Raw genomic sequence first — 22,376 nt, 5'->3', positions numbered from 1 at the left:
CGGGATTCGCGGCGTTCAAAACGGTCGCAACCGTTCGAGGATTAGATCAAGCAGTGAGGTTTCTTGATTTCTTTTTCAAAGACGTATTTATTGATGTTTAATTAGCAATAATAACTAATCTAGACTCTATGATCTTGGGCAAAAGCAAGATCGAAAAGAAAATTTAAAGTTCCATGCGTTTTTGTTTCTGCTGCGCGTAGCGATCTTGCCGGAAAGGGATAACCTTCCTTCAATTGTATGTCTTAATATTTAATCTCGTTATGAAAAGTGAATCTAGAATTCTTAAAAACCTATAAACATTGGGAAGCATATTAATGTAGAAACAGATCCCAAAAAAAGCCTACTGAGTGAACTATAGTATAGCAGATTTAGTTAATGAGTAGCAGCTTCCATAGTGGAAAACAGCTCAGTGAATTGTTAACTGCACCACACCCATCCACACCTGTACTGGGTGCACTAGTGAACAGGTTAATTGTGTCTGATCAAGAGAATTTCTTATTCATTCGGATCTCTATGAAGTCTAAGAACCACTATTGGAATCTTGCACAAATAGGCCAGATTGATGCAAGGAGCAATAAAAAAAAAAGCGGTATCAACATAAAGTTATTATATTTCACTTAGACAATTTTCTCCTCAAATGTTTTCCCACCAACAAAACTTAAGTCCCAATAAATAAATAAAAACAATGGGAAACTGATATATTGTTTCCGACACCAATGTCTGCTCCAACGGTGGTTTTTTCTTTCCCTATTATCGGTAATGTCAAAAAATCCCAAGGTGTAAGGTCACTATGTGTGATTTTCTTTATTATGATACAAAAAATTGAATTCATGCATTGCAATATAGAAAGGACAATGTCCAATCATAGAAATAAAGTCTATTGATAAATCAGGGAAAGATAATTGATATCCAGACTCCCTTAAAGTAATAATGGCACTCCTAGTTTATTTTGCACTTCACTAGTTAGCTGTTTAGGCTGTTACAATTGCCAAAAAACTATCGACAGTCAGTAAGATTTTTTTTTAATTAACCGTGTTGTTATCAAAATAGTGAAATGGTATGAGTTCTTGGTTTTGTGCTTTGAAATCTCAAGCGCTATGGCCAAGAACACTTGAATTGGTTTCATCCAAGTAGTTTAGAGTCCTATCACAGGACTATTTGTATCTATTGTTCTATTGTCTAGTGCAAATTTCATTTTCACTGTTTCTGGCAGCCTATTTACCATTTTTCTTATGCTTTCCCAGGTGGGATCTAAACGAAAGCGAGCTTGCAGTGCCAATGACATGGCTAGTGGTGCTGTCCGGGCTCATCAGTTCCTGCAGGACTTCTCAGCCTTGCCCCTGGACCAGATGGACTTGAATGAGGCGCTGCAGCAAGTGGGCAAATTGAGGTGTGATTTGGAGAGAGATGCGGTAGGCTGTCCATGGCTCCAGCAGTTCCTCTAAGCACTAATCTTCTATTTTTTTATGATTGGGAAGGTCAGCACTGAAATACCTTCCAGATGTATAGATAAAAGACTATTAAAGTAAGGCCTCTATGCCAAGATTTTCCCTTTTGCTTCTTCCTTAGAAGGCTTAAATTATCGTATTTGTCGCAATTTTGGGTTACAGATGGCTATTATCCTCTTTTTTTTGTTTTTTTTGCATGTTTCGTTCATCAAGCTTTTGTGGATGCTGATGAAACCAGGGGATTCAATCTAATCAAGATTGTTTCAAGCTTCGGAAACCAAGAGCCTTACTAAAATAGTTTGCTAGGAAGGCACTGCCATTCCAACCTTACACTTTTACCAGTGTGGCCTATTAGAAGAATGTTCGGGTTATTGAAATTTGAAAAGGTATTCCATATTTACCTTTTACGTTTGGTATTGTACCTAATAACAGCTCTCTAATTTTATGCCTAAAGTATCAACAGGAAGTGCTAAAAATTTACAATCAAGAGTCTAAGTACAGTGGAGGATGTCTTTAATTGCAATATATGAAGTCCTTATATTTGCCATGGTAGTCTTTGGATTAGGATTTTTTTTTTCTGAAGGGAGAGATGAAAATATTACCACTGTCAATTTATGGCAATGTCTGTTTATTTGTGGTCTCCAGGACGAATCCATATGAACTACTTTCCATCTAGTTAAGGGTATATTTTTGAAGTGTAAAAATAAATCGTAGGCTCCTTAAAAAAAATCATTGCAAAGCACAAGATGTTCTATTTCCACAGTAATGTGTTTACTTGTAAGGTTCGAGAGGGGGCTTAGGCTGTGATGTGAGCAGAGTAATATATTTTCCTATTATCTTTGAAGTCTCTCTAAATGTATTTGTTTGGTTTGACCTTAGGCCCAGGTTGGATTGCAGAAATTTTGTGGAAAAGTTCGAAAAGGAAAAATGTCTGAATTTTCCTACTTTATTAGGCATGAAAAAAGATAACAAGAACAAACCATGTTCAATTGTTATTTAGAGGGCCTTCAATTTATGACGATATCCCTCTAAGTTAGCCATTATCATATAAATTTCCTATAAATCATGTAAAGAAAAAAAATTCAAGAAAATATTTTCCACCGGAAATGTTCTTTCTTGCCGTCCAGGGCAATGATAAATTCGCACCCCTTGCTGTACGCGAACGCACCCCTGATACCATGATTCGACGTGAACAGTGCTCAACTTTAATGCTTTTTGATATCAAATCACATTGTAAGGGGAGTGTATGTGTACTCCGGGGTGCGAATTTGCCCGTCCCTATGTACCATCCAACCCGCATCTACCGGTTGTGAAGTCACAACCGGTACAACCGTTAATCTCTCTCTCTCTTATCGGTACAACTATCTCTCTCTCCCCGCCCCCCTCCTCTCAAACACGAACCTATGATGGGCCTAACAAGTGAATTGTTTAGATCTTTGAACCAATTTGGCCCCACCTATACTTATTCTCACAAATAGTACTCTACTCTTTTTTAGGACAAACACTTGGTGGGGCCAAACAATGAATGGTCTAGATCTTTGAAGAAGGTGAACATCATAAAAAGTGTATTTTAAAAAAAAAATTACTTGGGCCCACCTGATTCGAAGATCCAATCCATTCATTTGTTGGGTTCCAACGTGAATAGGTCTTGCCCATAAAATAAACTCCATAGGATGATCCAAACCCTCTAATCAGCCTCTAGAGATTGGAGATAATTATTGGAAAAAGGCTTATTTACAGTGGGACCATCAAAAGAACGGTTTGGATATTGGAATAAGCTTCGCAATGAATTTCCTAATAAATGTTATATGGTCCATGTATGGAGGTGCACTTATTTTTAAAACAATAAACCTCGTCCACCTGATTCAAAGATCTAAACCATTCAGTAGGTAGACCCAACGTAAAATTGTCGTACGACAAAAATCATCTCCATTGGATGATCCTAACCCATTGGTGCTGCATTGGACACCTCATCATGTATACAACTAGCATCTATCTTGCCTACATGCATAAGATGTTAAGTGACTTATCTCAATCACTTGGGTAGTGGACCCTAAGCAAGATAGAATGGGTACGACAATGAGATTGCGTACTGAACATGATCACATTAGAATAGCTTGTAGAAAAGAAACAGTTGAGCTATTCTACCAGACAGGACCCTTTACATGTCCTTTGACCTGAGAGGTCAAATTGATCTGTTGGCGAGTCTCTCATTTTTTGTCTATATAACTGTGATTCTCTTGAAGTCACCAGAGGGTAGTACTGGAGTGTTGGACAAACCTTCGAGGTCAATAGTGACACCCGACATAGAATTCTCAACCTATTTAATAGGATAACATCTACGGTTTTGGTCAGAGCAGTAGGCCTAGAAAATACCTAGCCAGGTGGTTTTGATAAAGTGTTTATCAAAAGGATTTCACAAAATAAGTTTAGAAATGGTTTTAGCAAATGCATTTGCGGGCTGACACTGCTTGACTAAAAGTATACCATGAGTGAGCCCAGTGGGTAGTTGATGTCCACCCCCGGTAGGACTCAACTCGGTAGATGTGGACTTGGAGAAATGACTTGCACATTTGATGTAATTAGGGGTATGATGATTTGACGGTTATATTCAGGGTTATGTCTCGATGGAGGCCACTGACTCCATGCGATTGTAGCATTAGCTACAAAGCAATAATTGCAGTGTGGCCCACTTGTGGGTTCTGTAGGATCTACTGTTAAATTCCTGCTACGATCCCACTCACTACTCGATTGACCTATTTTAATCTATTAGATAGAGGTCCCGCATTTATTTGGTTGCTCACATGAACTAGTTTCGTGGCATTGGATGCATTGAAATGATATATACAATCTATATAGTGTATATGCACTGTAGGATACATTGGGAATACCAAAATGGTTAAGTATTAACCATAAGGGTATTTTGGGAATATCATAAATTATATTGGGGCTTTAATCCAATTGGATAGGATTGGATTGCATTAATTTAATTGGGAATTAAATATGAGATGTAATGGGAATTTGAATTGGATAAGTGGACCCACATGGGACGAATTTGGGTGGGACCCATGGCCACACGCCCCATGTGGTGTGCCATTGTCAATTTAGTATTCAAATAATATTTAGAATATTATTGGTTGATTTGTTTTTCCAAATTAAAGTAACACATGTGATGAAATTGGAAAGAGAGAGAGAGAGAGAGAGAGAGAGAGAGAGAGAGAGAGAGAGAGAAAGAAAGATAGAACAAACAAAATTGGAAACTTGGGAACCACATGGGGCAGCCAAGGGTTGCTTGGGCAGCAAGCAAAGCTCTCTTGGACGTGCCACATGGGTTTCCAATTATGGGGTTAGCTTGCTTTGCCAATTGGAGCTTCCAATTGTGGCAAGTTTTCATTATTTTTAGGATTTTTCTAGAAACTTTGGATTGTGCATATGGAAATTGAAAACTCTATAAATGCAAGACATATTGCTGGAGTTTTCGTGAGCTCTTCCATAATTTCATGTGCTGGAAATTGGTAGAGACACCCAAAGTCTTTTTCTTCTTCTTCTTCAATTCCATCAACTAGTTTTGTCTTTTCTAGGTCAAAGACAAACAGCCAACCAAGCTCCATTGATCCAAATACATATTCCCACATTATAATTTGATTTAGATCAGATTATAAAGTGAACAAAGAGTTGTACACAAGATCCTTTGCGCAACAAAAGGAATCCATTGATTCAACTTGTGGTTTCGAGTCGATTAGATCGCCGGCGAATTTTTAAGGAATAGATTAAGCGGACGAGTTCTTTTCTATATCATGGTACTTATATTTGAGTTTATTAAATCACAATAAAATCAATTAGTCCTTAGAAATCTTGGGTTAGAGCAAAATTTTTGTTCTACTCAGTTTATTCTTCCGCTACATGTCACAATTTTGCTCTGGACTTTTCAACCTTTCTAACAAGTGGTATCAGAGCAAACTAGGAAATAAATTGGGAGGCTAACGAACCAAATATAGATCATGTGGTGATCAACTGTGAGCCCTGACGTTTATCCCGGCTACCCAAGGTTCCTAGTCTTTTTGTGTTTTAATAGACATATGACTGTTTGTCGAAAAACAATAAAACTGAATCGCATGGTGGATTTCTGGACTGATCTCTTTACATGGTTGGAAAGTAGACTTGAATACAAATCTAACGCATCAAGAATCAAAGAAATCCGACAAGTGGTTTAGGAGATATGATTTTTCAAAGTTTGGTACAAGTTATTGGAATTCAGAATATCAATTCTGAAAATTGATTTGGGTTTTTGTTTCTCCACCCCAAACGATTTGTAAAGCTTATAACCCAGGCATAGACTTTTCAAATAATGTCTTGTGGTGTATGTAGCATGATCAAATCCTTGAGAAAGCATTCAAGTAATTATATCTCACTCAAAGTTACTCAGAAGGTAATGCTATCCGGATTGTGTTCCAAGTATGGAACAATTTTATTTTTCACAAATCAAACGATCTTCTTTTCGCGTAAAATTTTGTACACTAATTTATTAGATCATATAAAAGTGTTTTATGATGTTTCTAATTAAAATCAGGATGGTTGTGTGTTAATCAAAATTAAATTAACCTGGTTTTTGTGCGAATTGATTGCTATTGGTGAAAGATGGCCAAAAAGGAGATTGGACTTCAATTCATGCACGAGATGCATGATCTTTCTATGGATGTTATGTTCTGATATTTTATATTATGATTTGTAATATTATAGTTTGCACTGTAATTTAATAATTTCAGCTTTTAAAGTATCCCTCTGGGCAGTTGAGCGGACGACTAGTTTCCCATGGAGATTGATGATGATGTATAGATTACCTCAGCTAGTGTATGAAACTGGGGTAGTTTATTTTTATTTGTCCAACACCAATTGAGGGTGAGATCATTCTCTTGGATCTCAATCGATGGATCGTGGATACTGCAATATAGGAATGCTCTAGATTGACTGGTAGATGGAGACGAATTCAATCCAACAAAGAGGGAAGCACTTGCTTATGTGGCTGATGTTGTTATGCTTTATATAATGAGGCAAATTAGATTACACTATTTTGGAAATTCGCTTTGAGGTCAGAGAAGTTCCTCTTGTGCCGTTGCACAAAGTTGCCCATAATTCACCCTCAATTTGGCAATATGGTGTTGTAGGGATTCCCTTATTCAAGTAATGTTGGTGGGAGAATCCCTATGATCCAAGATGCCAAATTGGGTTTCATGGATAGTGTGTGTTTATTTCCGTGGTTTGTTTGTTTTCTTTTCAAGTGATGGATAGCATGGTTTGGTTTGCTATGTATGTTTTTCTTTTATGCAATGGATGCCTAATCAAACATACACAATGATAATTATTACTCCCACATTAAATAACCCTCTTAATAATATTAAGTTGATAAACGGGGTTAAGTCGAAAGGACAAGACCTCGTGACCTTCCATAGCATTCTAACCATTGGCTAATCTAGAAAATAGGACGGTTACATGCCAAAGCAGAAGCTGATCTTGTTTCTTGACTAGAGTAAACCGTTTGATTCCTACTAAGATAATGAGAATGTGCATGATACATTGGTCACATGCCAAAGCAGAAGCCATTGTAGATTGCATAGTTTTTTCAGGCGGTGGGTATAACTTAACCAAGCAGAGGGTATTGACGCCCAAAGGATATATATACTATAATGCTTGGAGGCCGAACATAAATCGAGTCTCGTAGGATTAGATGAATCCACATATTCAAAGTTGTTGAATAAGTTTCTGATGCCCATTGGAGAAATTATTCATTTCTCTTGATTCACAAGGTTGAGGGGCCTATGAATGAGACGTGCATTGGGTGGTTCCATAGTAGATCAAAATCCCAGAACCAATGGATATGTTATGAAATTAACTAAAATTGTAGTTTTGCTAATTATGCCTCTTTCCTTTGCGTGTAGATACAATAGTTTCATTCAACCCATTAGCTAAGATCCTAGATGAAAATAAGTTAACTAGTCCAAATTACCTCGACTGGAAAAGGAACCTAATGCTAGTGCTCACAGCCGCTAAACTTTATTTGGTTCTTACCACTGAGGAGCCTAACCTGTATGGTCTTGATGCGCCTCAAGCAGACCACGATAGAAAGTCTAAGTGGCTTGAGGAGATGATGGGCTATCTTAACGAGCTCGACATCTTAGCAGTCATCATGGATGCAGAGACGCAGATCGACTTTGTCTTATCTTCCCTATGTGGGTCATTCAAAGAGTTTATTATGACCGACTACATGAACAAAATAACAATGTCCCTGACAAAGCTGATGAATCAACTTCAAATAACTGAGGATCTGCAAAAGAGAAATAAGAAAAATGCCTTCCTAGCAGAGGGTAATGTACTCTCAGCACCTAAGCCGAAAGGTAAATGAAAAGGAAGAGCAAAGGGCCAAGGCTCTAAGAAGAACATGCCAATGGTAAAGAACAAGAACTTTAAAAAGAAGAAGTCAACCAAAGGCAACGACGGTTGCTTCCATTGTTGAAAGACTGGACATTGGAAGCGGAACTGCAGGAACTATCTAGCTACCAAGCAGGGCAACAAGCTTACCTCAGGTATGTCGCAAGTGTTTGTTTCTGAAACCAATATGATTGCTCCTGTATTTTCCTGGTATGTAGACACATGTGCAACCTCACACATCAGCAATGTTCTGCAGGGGTTCAGGAAAATCAAAAGGTTGACTGAGGGTGAGCTCACCCTACAGGTTGGAGCTGAAGCAACAGTTGTTGTCCAAGCTTTAGGAGATTACGTTTCGACATTTTGAGGCGGTTATTTAATATTAAAGAATTGTCTCTATATACCTTCAATAAGGAGGAATTTAATTTCAGTTTCAAAATTATTTGATAATGGATATTCTACTAGTTTTAATAAAAATTCTGCTTTTATTAAAAAGGGAAATTCCTTAATTGTGGAATGTACAATAAGTCATGGCCCATACTTAATTAACGCCTTAGAGAACGTAAGCATGTAGACACCCCCATTTTGCTATACTTTAAAAAAGCAAAAGATTCGGTGGTTTGTCAAGTTTCAAGTCTGTATTCCACCTAGGATTAGGCATCTGTGCATTTTAGCGTAGATTTCGCCTCGTTGAAGGAATTCTGAAGTTCAATCAATATCCTAAAGGTTTCTAGGGTGTTCCAATGGTATCTAGAAGATGAAAATTCAAGTTTCCAAGCAAGTGAAAAAACCTGTTATTTTTAAAATTTTCGGAGTTTCCCTCATTTTTGCTCATTTTTACACTACAGGGGTATTTTGGTCATTCCCGATGTGTCTCGTCTGACCCCCGAGTTATATTTGAGAAATCTTGAGTGATTTTATAAATTTTGAAAAAGCTGCTATTTTTAGAAACTCATTGGGCTTTCATATTTTCATCAGCTTATGTATATTTCAATCATTTCTCATATATCCAAAACCATCTTGAAGGTACGGCTGATGAATTAGGAGTAATTTCGTAAGATTTGGGAAACCTGTTAAATTTAGATCTCTTAAGGTTTTCTCTTAGTCTTGCACTTCGGGGGTATTTTAGACATTTCCAACATGTCATATTTGGTCCCTAAGTTGTGTCTAAGAAATCTTGAGTCCGTTCATAAATTTTTGAAAATCTACTATTTTGGAATTTCTCAGGGTTTTCCCTAGTCTCGCCAAATTTTTGCACCTCGGGATAATTTGGTCTTTTCCTATATAATTCTTTTGATCCCCGAAAGGTGTCTGAGAGATTATGAATGATTTTTTGAATTTTGAAAAACCTGATAAATTTAGAATTTCTCAGGGGTTTCGCTTAACTTGGAAATTCTGAGTGTTGAGGGCATTTTGGGTATTTTCAGGGGATACCAAATGATCATGTTTGATATTGCTCACCGAAAGGACCCAACTTTAAAATTTTATATCTTTGAAGTTTGACCACAAAGACTTTCAATTTTTTTATTTTTCCCTTTAGGGGTGAACCAATTTGAGGGTATTTTGGTTGCACTTGGATGTGTAATGGTCAAATAGGGGCATTTTGGTCTGAAAAGTTATTTTTCCAAAAAAAAGATGGTTCGATTACGTGTTAGGGGTGCACTATAAATATCATATGGGTTGGGTTCATCAATAAAAAATTTGAATTTAAAGGATTTTATTGAATTTTCATTAAAAAAAACCCAAAATACATGTCATAAGGCCTATTGGGCTAAAGCCAACAAGGTAAGGTCCATGTGGACCCACCCATGTGGGTCGGCCACATAAGTGGGCGCCCCACATGAGGAGGCCACATGCAAAAATGTCCAACAAGGGATGAGTGGTTGGTGACATCATATTTGTTTTAGAAAAATAATAAAGAAATGAAGAGTTATAATTAGAAAGGGCTTGTATGGTCAGGTTACCAAAACTGCCATAATTTTTTACCTTTTCGTCTAAAAAATTTGTAATTATACTTGTTTCGAACGTCTCGAAAAGATTTACAACTTTCTAGTTTATAACTTTTCCTGAATCAGTCTCTAAATAGGTCAAAAATGAGCTCATAAAAGCTAGTTTCCTAAGTGAGAAGGCTTCTAGATTGATCTTGAAGGATCTCCATTGTTTAATTTAGCATTGCTTGGTTTGCAAGAAATCAATACTAGAAGTAAATACAATTTCGAAGGTAAGGGAAAAGCAATTCACAGGTGAGAATTAGAAACTAACTAAAAGTATGAGTCCTCACATTGGAAACTTCCAAATCCAATCTAACCCTAACTTTTTCTATAAAAAAAAGCATGCAGAACCTTTGGCCTGGCTCTAGAAAATTCATCCCTCTTTCTCTTCCTCCTTGGAATTCATTACTCTCTTCAAGTGTGTTCATCTGTCTCTCAAGTGTTCTTTACAAAAGGGGTTCTTGAACTTCTTCTTCTCCAAGGCATCATATAATCAAAGATTATCGAAGTGTTCTTTGGATCTTTTTTAGCGTATAAAATGGTTGGACAAAGTGAATATCTCGGATCACCAACCCTAGAGACAATGATCGCGATCAACGGTAAGGATCTCTCTTCTTTGCGAATTAGAACAAGCATGCTAGGGTTTTATTTTTAAAATATCAAATCAATGAGTTTTCTTTTGAAATTCCAGTATGTTACAGTATAGATTAAAGGCTTTCAAAATCCAAATTTTCAACAAAGAATTAGTTTTCTTCCATATAAATATTAATTTTCTTTCTTTATTCTTCAATATGAGTTTAAATTCAATTTTCAAGGCAAGTGTTTGAAAATAGAATCTTTTTCAAAAAATAAATTTTTTTTAGGTTAATAAAAATTTCAAAACTAATGGAAAGTAAAATCTTGGACCACGGTTTGACCGCCTCGATTTTCGTTTTATTTTTCAAAAGATGGCAAATGGTTATTTCTTGAAGAATAAAATGGAAAACAGATCAATTCAAGTCCAAATTTCATGAAATTTTGGTTCCAAACCGTTTTTTGGATTTTCAGTTCACCATAAAAGTTTTGGAATTTTTTGAGTTTTTCTAATCCGGTTTTAATCTATTTAAATTTTGGGTTATTTTAAATAAATATCAAACGATTTTAAAAATTGATGAAACTTTCCAGAACTCATTTTTAATTATAAATTGAAGATTTCATGGAATAAAATTTTGAAAAAAATATTTTCTTTACTGTTTTCTAATCGATTCTTCGGTTTACGTGCCGTAATTCTTTTTCGTATTAAATTAGTAAATTTTTCAAAATTTTCTTACAAACCAGTAACGTAGGTTACTGGAATGTTAGAAAAAAAATTTCAATTGGTTTTGCAAAGTTTTAATATGGTTTTGTAATTTATTTTAATAAACGAATTTCAATTCCTAGGAAACAAATTCCCCTTTTCTATTTAAAATCGATTTTACAGCGGAGATTTAATTTTTAAGTTTTAAAATTTTGATAGAAAATTTTATAATCTATTATATATCTACTGAAAGTTTTTATTTGATTTTAGGATACAATTAGGTTTGCTTTTTAAATAATTTTTTGGTTTTATTTGATTTTTGTGTGAATTTCAATTGGCATCAAATCGCAATAAAAATCTATGAAAGTCATACCGTAGTTTAACCTCATGCTTATCTTTATACTGTAAGAGGTGAGTCAATTTGAAATTAATATGCTATAGGTTGCTGTGTTAATCTATAATCTGATTTGAATTTTAAAAAATCAGAAATTGATATCAAACCTTAATGATAATTCAGGAACATTTTCCAGTAAGCTATAATCATCTATATATTTATTCTATGAAAGTTTGGATTAATTTGAAATTGATATGCTATAAGTTGCTGTGTTAATCTATGAACTGATTTGAATTTTGAGAAATCAGAAATTGATATCAAATCTTATTGACAATTCATGAAATATTTTCAGTAAGCTATAATCATCTATATCTCTATTCACTGAAAGTTTGGATTAATTTAAAATTGATATGCTATAAGTTACTGTGTTAACCTATGAACTCATTTGAATATAAAAAAATCGGAGATTGATATCAAATCTTAATAACAATTTATGAAAATTTTCTAGTAAGCCACAATCATCCATATCTTGTTACGGGAAAAATTGTAACTGATTTGGAGTTCGATTGATTAGGGTTTCTGTGTAATCCTAGCAATTTGGTCTGAATGTTAATAAATAATAATTTAATAGCAAATCAACACAAAAGTCAGTAAAAACCTCCAACAAATCTTAACTTTACATTATGAATTTAATCTCCAACTTGTTTGAAACAAAAACTTTATGGTTCATAGATCTCCCATGTAAATTCGTTATACCGCGATAGTCTAACTGCCGAGATCGCAACCACATTCGTATACTAATTGTGATTAATCCTGCATAATTGGAGTGCGTAAATTATAATATGATATTGGCTTTGTGGTCCACTGTCCACGAAAATCCTGAGAAACATGCCAGGCAATAAGATACTATAACTTACATGCTAAATTATACAAGGGTTGAGAGCACGATTCCCATCCATGGTTGCGATTCGAGGCCGAAACTGGCAAACCATAAAACCTTTGATATCCATTAGATATTTAGGAATCGAAAATCCTTGAAAATAAAAAATCAGTCAAACCATAAGCCGTTGGATTGCGGTCTCCTATCGTAGGAACCTTTTAGGACCCCTTACGAACACTTACGTCACGTTGTGTCCTAGGTTTTAGGGAGTCTTAGAGTTAGGAGTCCAGCCTCATCACGGCTGTTTGCTATAGATAGCAACCGTGCCATATATCTAGTTACACTAGTCACCCTATTTTTGTGGAGAGCCAGGCCTCATTTTTAATAATGAATTGATCCGAACCCGAGAAATGATGGACATGCCTATAACAGTTTCTGGAATGGAAAAAAGGAACATAAGATGTAAGCTTGACGTTCAAGGAGTGCTCTCTACTTGACGACTGAAAGATGATTATGGGTTAAACAAGCAATTGAAATGACAGAATGAATCCTATAATGACTGGGACACGATGATGGCGACACGAATGCACTAGGGGATGCCCCTAGTTTAAAGGTCATGGGAATAGGTTATGAGGGGCTTATCGAAATAATCTTGTAGCAGGTTACCCCTAGAGTGAGAAGAGACCAACGATATAAACAAGATTGGATCATCTGGACCAGGTATGATCAGATCTTGAGATTGTATAATCGAGAGATCGTGAGACTCTGTTCTTGCCAGTTAGGGGATGGTGTGATGATATGATCGAATCGTATGATAGAAGAATGAAAGACACAAGATCAAAAGATTAGATGAGATTGCATAGGATTGTTTTCAACGGGTAAATCAAGAACGACTAATCCTATGAGATCTTTGGAAATGTGGGATCTATATCCTAATCCCAAAGAAAAAGTTTTTTAATATTTTTACATTTTAACAAGGGTTGCCTGAAGGCATCAACCCTAATCTTAATCTAGCGGAGTGGAGAAAGAATCTCCACTCTTGACTTTGTTTGTGTACCTAAGGACCGATCGTAGTCATTGGAAGGTGGACTACTGCCTAATCTAGACAGAAATAGGTAGGATATCCTAAGCTAGGCTCACACACGTGGTGCACGTGTGTTCGTATACTATATGCATGTGTGGGTTAATCTAGGGGTAAGGCCAAGAGTTCCCTTAGCGCGAATCCGTATTCGATATATTGTACTAGTGTCTGGTGTATCAGTACGTGAATCGATGAATCCATTTACGCACCATAAAGGTACTAGGCTAAGGGTGGAATGCTTCTCTAGCACAGAGGCACCAAGTGATGAAATCCCAGTCAATCATGCTAGATAACACTCCGGGTTCTTAAAAGGACGTGTGTGCATGTGAGATGCAGGAGTTTAGATACGAGTGATGTAAGTGTGTGCAATATGTTTGCGCAATCTATGATGCCTTCAGGTTTGCCCATTGACATTTAATCAATTAAAAATTAGCCTGTGTTATTATTTTTTCCAACAGTTATTTAAAACCTATCAACTGAACAAAAGTACTTATCATCCTAAATACAGGTATATAGAACCAACACAATTAACGACATGTCACAAACAAAACACAGGGAATCAATTCAGGGAGAGAAGATATATATTGATTTTCATGACCCCATGGGAGACTTGAATATGGTGTACAATTGAGTGAATGTGGTAATGCTTGATTTCAGTCTTACCTCAACCCATGTCATATAACAACAACTAGAGTATTTCAATTCTGACAAATAATAAAGGGTAAATCAAAATCGAAGAAGAAATTTCAGCCTCTGTTTCTACACTAATTGTTATGAATTAAAATCAGAAAGCTAATTATAGGATTTGATATGTATACATACATATATATACATAAATACATCTATGTACATATATCTATAATCTCTTTCAGAATTAAGGCAACTAACAGAATGATGTACTTATTTTTGTTGTTAATTATGAGTTAAATTTTCAGATTAAAAATCTCATACAAGTGCTGAAAATATGGTCCTTATACACTTGAATTTGTACATTCACAAAACTTTAACCAGAAAAAAAAATCCTTAATTCCAAACATAATACATACGAAAAGGGACAAGGCCCTGACCCATCTTTAAATTATTGTAAATATGTCTATGCTTCAAACGAATTCATTATGATGAGTAGAATAAAATTATTACACTATTCCAAGCATGACAAAGCTCAAAAACACCCAAAAGTAAAGATTAAAAGAACGAGATGGATTTAGAGAACAGTTCTTACTTCGTTTTGTATAGAACCTTGTAATTTCAAGCTAAAAAAATCATCCAAATCTCATAAAAAATTCACAAAAATTATGAACAATGAAAAGAGCAATTACACCCTAGATCAGATACATGATCCAAATATGCAGAAATTTTTTTTCTCTCTGCAACATTTACAATTTTTTTTTTTTAAAAAAAGACAATAACAGCATGAGTCTGTTCAAAATCATGTTGTATTTACACTTTTAAACTCATTAAACCGATTAAATTTAACATAACAAATATACCATATGCTTTAACCCATTGTCTAACTAATAAGAAAATCTTTCATCCACACAATTTTTTCCCCCAAAACCTTAAAAACCTATAATATTTTGAAGCACAAGTTAACCTCTACCAACTATGATCCTACAAGCTTTACATAAGCTCTAGGGATAGACCGGGAACACCAGCTAAAAGCATACAAACGACTGCAATGAAATAAAAAAAAACTAACTTCGTACCAAGACCAGGGCATTCCAATACCTTGTCTCAACCACAATATGAAGGATTCTTAAACAAACTTTGTACAAAAACTGCCTATATAATGCTGAAAGAAAGAATACACAAACAAATTCTACCCTGTGACCAAATCTATGTAGTTTAAAGAAAGAAAAACTAAGCAAAATTCATACTATGGCCAACAATGAGTTATTAAATGAATGAAACCACATAAACTTTATACCATGAATCATCACTATACTTGTTTTTTAAAAAAAAAAACTTCCAACAGAATTTATACAACAGACTTAAAAAAAAATTATACAATTTGAATAAATGAAACCCAAGCTTATGCTGTGACCATTCAAAATTCTCCAAATGAATGAATTCAATAAATGCCTCTTTCAAGACATTTTTAGCATGAGAAGACCTAACAAAGACCTCTTCTGAAAAAATATGGCAGCAAACTACATTTTGATATAGACACTCGTTATGATAGATCTTGAAAAGATGGAAACCCTATGGAATATGACCATTTCACATATTGACACATTCCCATAGAACATGGCAATTAACAATTCTACTAACCAAGACAAACTATGACTTCAATCGCAATTTTTTTTACAGGAGTAAAACCATCAAGTTAAAACCAAATATCGTTGCATTCCGAATCAAGATTATGAGAATAAAAACACCTGTTTAAAACAGGATTATCAGGTTAGACTATACATTAGTTTATAGTAATATATTAAAGGTTAAAGCAATGATATCATAATAAAGCTACAGATCATTAAGCTCGAAACATAAGTCATCAGATCCAAATCAATCATTTTTAAAATTGAAATGCAATTTAATAATTCTAATCCTCACATCATCAAGATGGAAACACAATCAGTAGATCCAACCATGCATCAACAAAATGGAGTTCAAATTATGGAACCAAGCCCTATTTCCAAGAAATTTTTCATAACATCACATAGATCCATATAAGAACGTCACAAACATGCTAGAGAACAAATTTATAATACACAAATGATATTTATATAATTTATGACGAAAGTCTACTGATCTTTCTAAGAGCAAAAATCTATAATCAAATTAAGCAATTTCAGATACATATATTTCATTTTAAACATACGATTCAATAATACTCACAAATACTTTATGAGGATAATTACTTGAATCTGATGAAGGAGATCACCTGAAGGTAGAACAATTGTAGCTTGCAGATTTTACGGTACTAAAGATCCTTCCACGTTTTGGTGTCATACCGATATGCTATCCAGTGATAAGATAGATAGCTTCTGTGGACCCCAATCTGAGAGAGACGGCGGGAGAATGAGTCCCCGTCGGTCTTTGGATCATCCACATGAAGGGAGAGCTCTACCAACGAACTCTCGAAATGGGTGCCACCCACATAGTATAGCACGAGTGGCGATATAAATGAGATACCTCTTGATCCGGAGCCAGGGCTCGAAACCAACGTACCTAAAATAACTCAGAGTCGTCATCCATGGATAGGCGATGGAACCAAAAAAAATCCTCTGTGCAATGGATAACCAGAAATATATATGGGTCTGTGCCTGGTTACGGATGAGGAAGGTCCGAAGAGCATCTCAATCCGTCCGAGTGCGAGCACTTGGTCTCTTATGCCATTTATTATTAACTTTGAAGAGTTTTGGGCGAAATCATGTGAAATGAGAACAAATATCCCCGAAAAAAAAATGTCTACCTAAACATGCATGACCCGGGATAATAAGCACACACAAAATAATAAGATAAGTGTCATCTAAGCATTGTTAGGTTATGAGTGTCATGCCTAATGGGTGTCAAAGTTCCGGTGAACAAACACATGCATGCTATAGCTAAAGGCATAAGGTCTGTACAGGAAAGTAAGAAAACACAACAAAACATACAACACGACTCAATACTACACACGACACAATACAACAAACCTTAAGACTCTAAATGTTTTCGCCCGATTCTTTGGATGGTCTGGTATTATCCAAAGCCGCCTACGTATCCTCGCCTCCACAAGAATCAAAGCAGTGTAGTTCTTCGCGCCTATTCTAAATTATGATGCCTAAGACATATAGACCACTAAACTAGACTCGATCTAAAAGACCGGACTGGTTTTTAAAGCTTCTTAAGCGATATTTAGGTTCAAGTGGATTGTAGATTTTGAGACACCCTATATGTCCTAACTAAATGCAAGTTTTTTAACCCTAAGCTCGTGCAAGTGGTTCATATATCTTATGTGTAACTAGGCTGTATGTCCTACGAAAAATAATAGGCAGACTGATCGCATCCTATTCTAGTCATCAGTCGGCGATGTGGATCGCCAACTGACCGGACGGAGGCGTCATACTCCTAGCTAGGACAAACTCCTAACTCTAAAACAAACACAAACAAAGCACACAACATATCAAGGACAAACCCCTAACTCTAAACACCTCTACCTAGTTACAAAATCCTAACTCTAAAGGAAGAACTTTTCAAAAATAGTTTTATGAAATATTTTTTGTATTTTTAAAGAGTTTAAATGATTTATTTACAAAGTTTGGCTGAACTTGGGATAAAGATCCCAAGTTGCCTACGCACCTCATGGAAGAGGATCAAGCCAACGTAGTTCGAAAACAAACTCTCCTACTACGCTCCTAAAACTTTTGATGATTTTGAAGTTTTTCTAATTTTCAAATGTTTTTGAATTTTAAAGTTTTCAAGTGTTTTTAAAATTTTAAAGACGTTCAATGTTTTTTAGACTTTTAAAATGATTTCACCCTTTTGGTCAAAGGCCAAAGGGAACAAACAAAGCAACACCCTAGGGCAAAATCCACAAACAAAGCAACACCCTAGGGCAAAATCCTTTGAGTAAAGGGGAAACCCCAAACAAACAAACTCAGTAAAAGCGAAATGACCTCAAAATGAGTAAACTAGTGTCCCAAAGAAAATGAAAATGATCTAAGATCCAAAGTAAGGAAAGCTCTAATATGACTGAGATAGTCTCTAACAAAAGGGAGTAGTAACCACACTAAAAGATAAAATCCTAACTGATAACACTAAAGGGGGGGTGCAAATAAGTCAAAGACTCTAACGCTACAAAAATGAGAGAGTAAATGAGTTGGAGACTCTCTAATAACGCTACTAAATTAAGGGGCGAATAAGTCAAAGACTCACTAGTAACGTGAAATATGAGACAAAGTATGTCTCCAATGGGGTACATCTAAACTCTAATGAGACAGTGTATGTCTCCAATGGGGTACATCTAAACTCTAATGAGACAGTGTATGTCTCCAATGGGGTACATCTAAACTCTAATGAGATAGTGAATGTCTCCATTGGGGTACATCTAAACTCTAATGAGACAATGTATGTCTCCTATGGGGTACAACTAAACTCTAATGAGACAGTGTATGTCTCCTATGGGATACAAATAAACTCTAATGAGACAGTGTATGTCTCATATGGGGTACAACTAAACTCTAATGAGACTGTGTATATCTCCTATGGGGTACAACTAAACTCTAATGAAACAGTGTATGCCTCTTATGGGGTACAGTTAAACTCTAATGAGACAGTGTATGTCTCCTATGGGGGCTCCAAGTAACATTATCATTGCCCTAGCAATGAATGGGGTTAAGGTTTAAGGGTACCTAAAAGGCTAAGAAGGTTTCTTCCTAAAGAAAGAGGAAAGAAGAGGGAAGAAGGTACTACCATGATCCGGTATGTCCCTCTAAAGATGGGCTTGGGCTAACGCCTTCATCGCCCTTTACCCTAAAGGGAGCTAAAGTCTAAGGGTGTCTAGAAGACTAAGAAATCTCTATCCAAAAGAAAAGGAAAGAAAGAAATAGGGTGTTACCATGTCCAGGTAAGTCCCTCAAAAGATGGGCTTGGGCTAACGCCTTCATCGTCCTTTACCATAAAGGAAGCTAAAGTCTAAGGGTGTCTAAAAGACTAAGAAATCTCTATCCAAAAGAAAAGGAAAGAAAGAAAGAGTGTGTTACCATGTTCAGGTAAGCCCCTCAAAAGATGGGCTTGGGCTAACGCCTTCATCGCCCTAACCCACGAGATTAGATTCCTGAACTTATAATTTCAAGTTTCGGAACATGAGAGTACTGAAGAGGAAGACAAAAAAAAAAAAAAACAAAGAACTACCATATTGAAATTATCATTTCAAAGTTTTCACAATGGATTGTTAGGTTCATGAGAGTGAATAAGAATATTACATACTAATGTACACCTATTCATATTCTCTTTTTGCCTATTCATCATGCTTACTCCCTAGAATTTTCTATTGACATATTATTGACACAATGACTCATCAAATACAAAGAATGGACTTTCGTTAGGTGGATTAGTACACAAGACAAATCATAGCTGTATTGATATTTTCCTCAAGAAAACACATATCAGAAAATTTGATTCATGAATCCAGACAAGTAAATGACTATGTTCTGAATAATACAGAATGCTATTTGAACTGTAACATACTAGAAGCAAATTGAAGCCCACAAGTCAAATATATCTAATGTTCAGTTACTCACTCAACAGATTAGACAATTTCCCTTTCAAGTAATCCTAACCCCAATTGAATGACTCTTCATATGGGTGAAGAAGTCATTTTACACCCATTCCTCTAATTAATGCTCAATGATTTCCACTATCAACTAATCAAGACCTCTCATCAAGTATATGCTCATGATACTCATTAACAACCTTAATTGCCTCTCTTTTTTATTATTATCTTCTCATGTCCATTCAAATCCATCCATCTCAACCTAGGCATATAATCGAAACACAAAAAAAACATAAAGAAGAGTAAACACATTAAAGGGCGCCTCAACATATTCTTCTTCTTCAGCCCCTGGGCATCCATTTCTACCCCCTTCACCAAAGAGCCTCTTGTTAAACATCATCTTCCTAATCGCATTCCCACTATATTGCCTAACCATAGCCCTTACATTTTATAATTGCACCGGCCTTGGTATGGCGACATTGGTTATAAATGTACCAGGCATCCACACACAATTCCATCATGAAAATCAATCATTCTTACATGGTAAGTGATTTCATGCAACTAAATTGGCTGAACAAGAAAAGCATCATCAAATCAATTAGCCATCTTAAGATTACTACTCATGGATTATCCAGGCGACAACAAGGCATGAAAATCAATCTACAAACATTTGAATATTAGGCAATCAATTTAGGGGAACAACAAATCAATTCGTAAGTCAATACACTACCAATTTCATTTATGCTAACCAAGTATCAAAATAGGAGTCAACTTGTAAGAAATAAGAAACCCTAACTACATTTGAAAATTGAATGCATTCCAACTAAAACAAATCATGATTCAATCAACTTTTTTAGTCTCAAGATATCTAAATTTAAATCAGAGCTTCAGTTAAAACTACTAATTATGATGATAACCTGAAATTCAAGGCTTAGACAAATTGTAATGAAATCAAATCATTTAATCACCACCATTCAAATAACAGCATTAAAACCGGGATCAACAATTAGTCTCAACTCTTAGCATTAGAAATGAATAGGAGTATTACCTGTGTAACTGATGAAAAGAAGATTCAAAGATGTGAACTGATTTCTCACTGCTATTTGCAACAATCGGATCCAGCTAGGTGTGGCCGGAGATGATGACCGGTAAAAATGGAATTTTGCCAGAACAATCGGATTCCGGTGATGAGGTCGAAACAGACGGCGGTCAAGGAGAAAATGCGATCGGATCTAATACTTAGCTAGGTGAAAAGAAAAATGTTTGGATCTAGGATTTTAATGGAGTAGGGTTTGAAGGCTAACAAAAGAGATTTGAGATCTCAAATGAGGACAAAGGAAAGCAAGCAAAGTGACTAGGAAGTGACTAGGAAGAGGATTCGGCCGGAATCAATGGTGTCGGCTGGAGAATGGGTTTTGACCATGGATCTCTCTAAAATGATGATAGGAAATGAGAAAAAGGAAGGAGATGAAGATGATGACCGGCAAGAGGAAATGTGCGGTTGGATTCCGAGACAATCGCCGGATTCCGGGAAGAAGCCCGTTGGAGAAGATGACCGGCCGGATCTGTGTGTGTGTGTAAATGAAATGAGAGCCTCCCCTTTTTTCAGCCCTTAATCTCCTTTTATAGATGAGAAGATGCATGCTAATGTTAGCACATCCAAGTTTTGATAATTACACCCTCATTTGTCCTTTCTTTCTTTAGTTGTGTAAACACAATAATTGGTATTAGCACCTCTACTTTGGTATCTTCTACCCTCTTATTTTTTTCAACGAGAAAAAGAGAGAGAGAGAGAGAGAGAGAGAGAGAGCCCCTCAGATCCCCAATTTAAAGGCTTTAAATAATGAAGAGATAAATTCACACCCTCTCCTTTCAATGAACAACCCCTCTTTAATACTTGCTCTTTATCTTGGTTGAGTGGGAGGTGGTCTTGGTAAGAAAAAGTCCTTCCAGGGCAACCCTCTCAAAAACAATTCTTCTCCCTTTTACTTCTTTTGATTTAGGGAAAATAAAAAAAAAATGATATATTCTACCCCTTCTTCTTCCTGGACAGCCACCCTAGTGTATGAATGACTAATCTTTTGCACAAGGGAGGGCGGCCAGGTAAAACAAACCAAAGGAAAATGATATATTTGACCCCCCTGTTATCTCACCTGGACAGCCCTTTCATAGTGTATTTATGGCTACTCCTTTGCAAAGCAGGGCTGTTTAGGTTAGAAAAGGGAAATGATATATTTTCGCCCCATTTTTGCCTAGGACAGCCCCCATGTAGAATATCTTGTCCTTTTTCATTGCTAAGGGGGTGTCTGGGTAGAAGATGGGACAAATACTCTTCCTTTTTGAAATGCTAATAGCCCCACCATGTTTTGATAAGTGCACCAACTCACCCATCTTTTCATCACTTTAAGCTTGAAAGGGTACTTTGAGAACAAAATAATCTTTTAATGACTCCTAAAGCAAACCAATAGGCAGGATGGGTTAAAGAAATTATTGAAACAAGATTGTATGGGTAAGCCACGGAGTTTGGGGACCTCAATAGGGGAGTGCCAATACCAATGCTCAGGGGTGTTTTTGTATTTTTTTTTTATTTTTTGTAAAAATGAAAGAGAAGATTGGGGCAAAATAAATGAAGGGACCTAACGGGCTCAGGGGAATCATTCGGGTTTCAAAAGACGTCAAAATGATCTGCAAATGGGTAATTGTCAGATTTTTCAAGCTCTTTCGTATTTAAGGCTCGGCTTTTT

General features: G+C 35.9%; 1 protein-coding gene across 1 annotated transcript in view; it reads left to right on the top strand.

The window, feature by feature from the left end:
- Positions 1 to 1,990, top strand: part of LOC143861310 (DNA mismatch repair protein MSH2-like) — a 28,218-nt gene extending 26,228 nt beyond the window's left edge. The window contains exons 4-5 of the mRNA XM_077372246.1: positions 1,245 to 1,525; positions 1,662 to 1,990. Coding sequence (XP_077228361.1) covers positions 1,245 to 1,445 — 201 coding nt within the window. The 3' untranslated portion in view covers positions 1,446 to 1,525; positions 1,662 to 1,990. The remainder of the gene's footprint in view (positions 1 to 1,244; positions 1,526 to 1,661) is intronic.
- Positions 1,991 to 22,376: the final 20,386 nt, after the last annotated feature.

This window comes from Tasmannia lanceolata, unplaced genomic scaffold, assembly GCF_043159265.1.
Source record: "Tasmannia lanceolata isolate RefF3 unplaced genomic scaffold, GAP_Taslan_0.1 ptg000037l, whole genome shotgun sequence".
NCBI classification, from domain to species: Eukaryota; Viridiplantae; Streptophyta; class Magnoliopsida; order Canellales; family Winteraceae; genus Tasmannia; species Tasmannia lanceolata.
The sequence above is the reverse complement of the archived record's forward strand: the minus strand, read 5'-3'. Positions and strand labels throughout refer to the sequence as shown.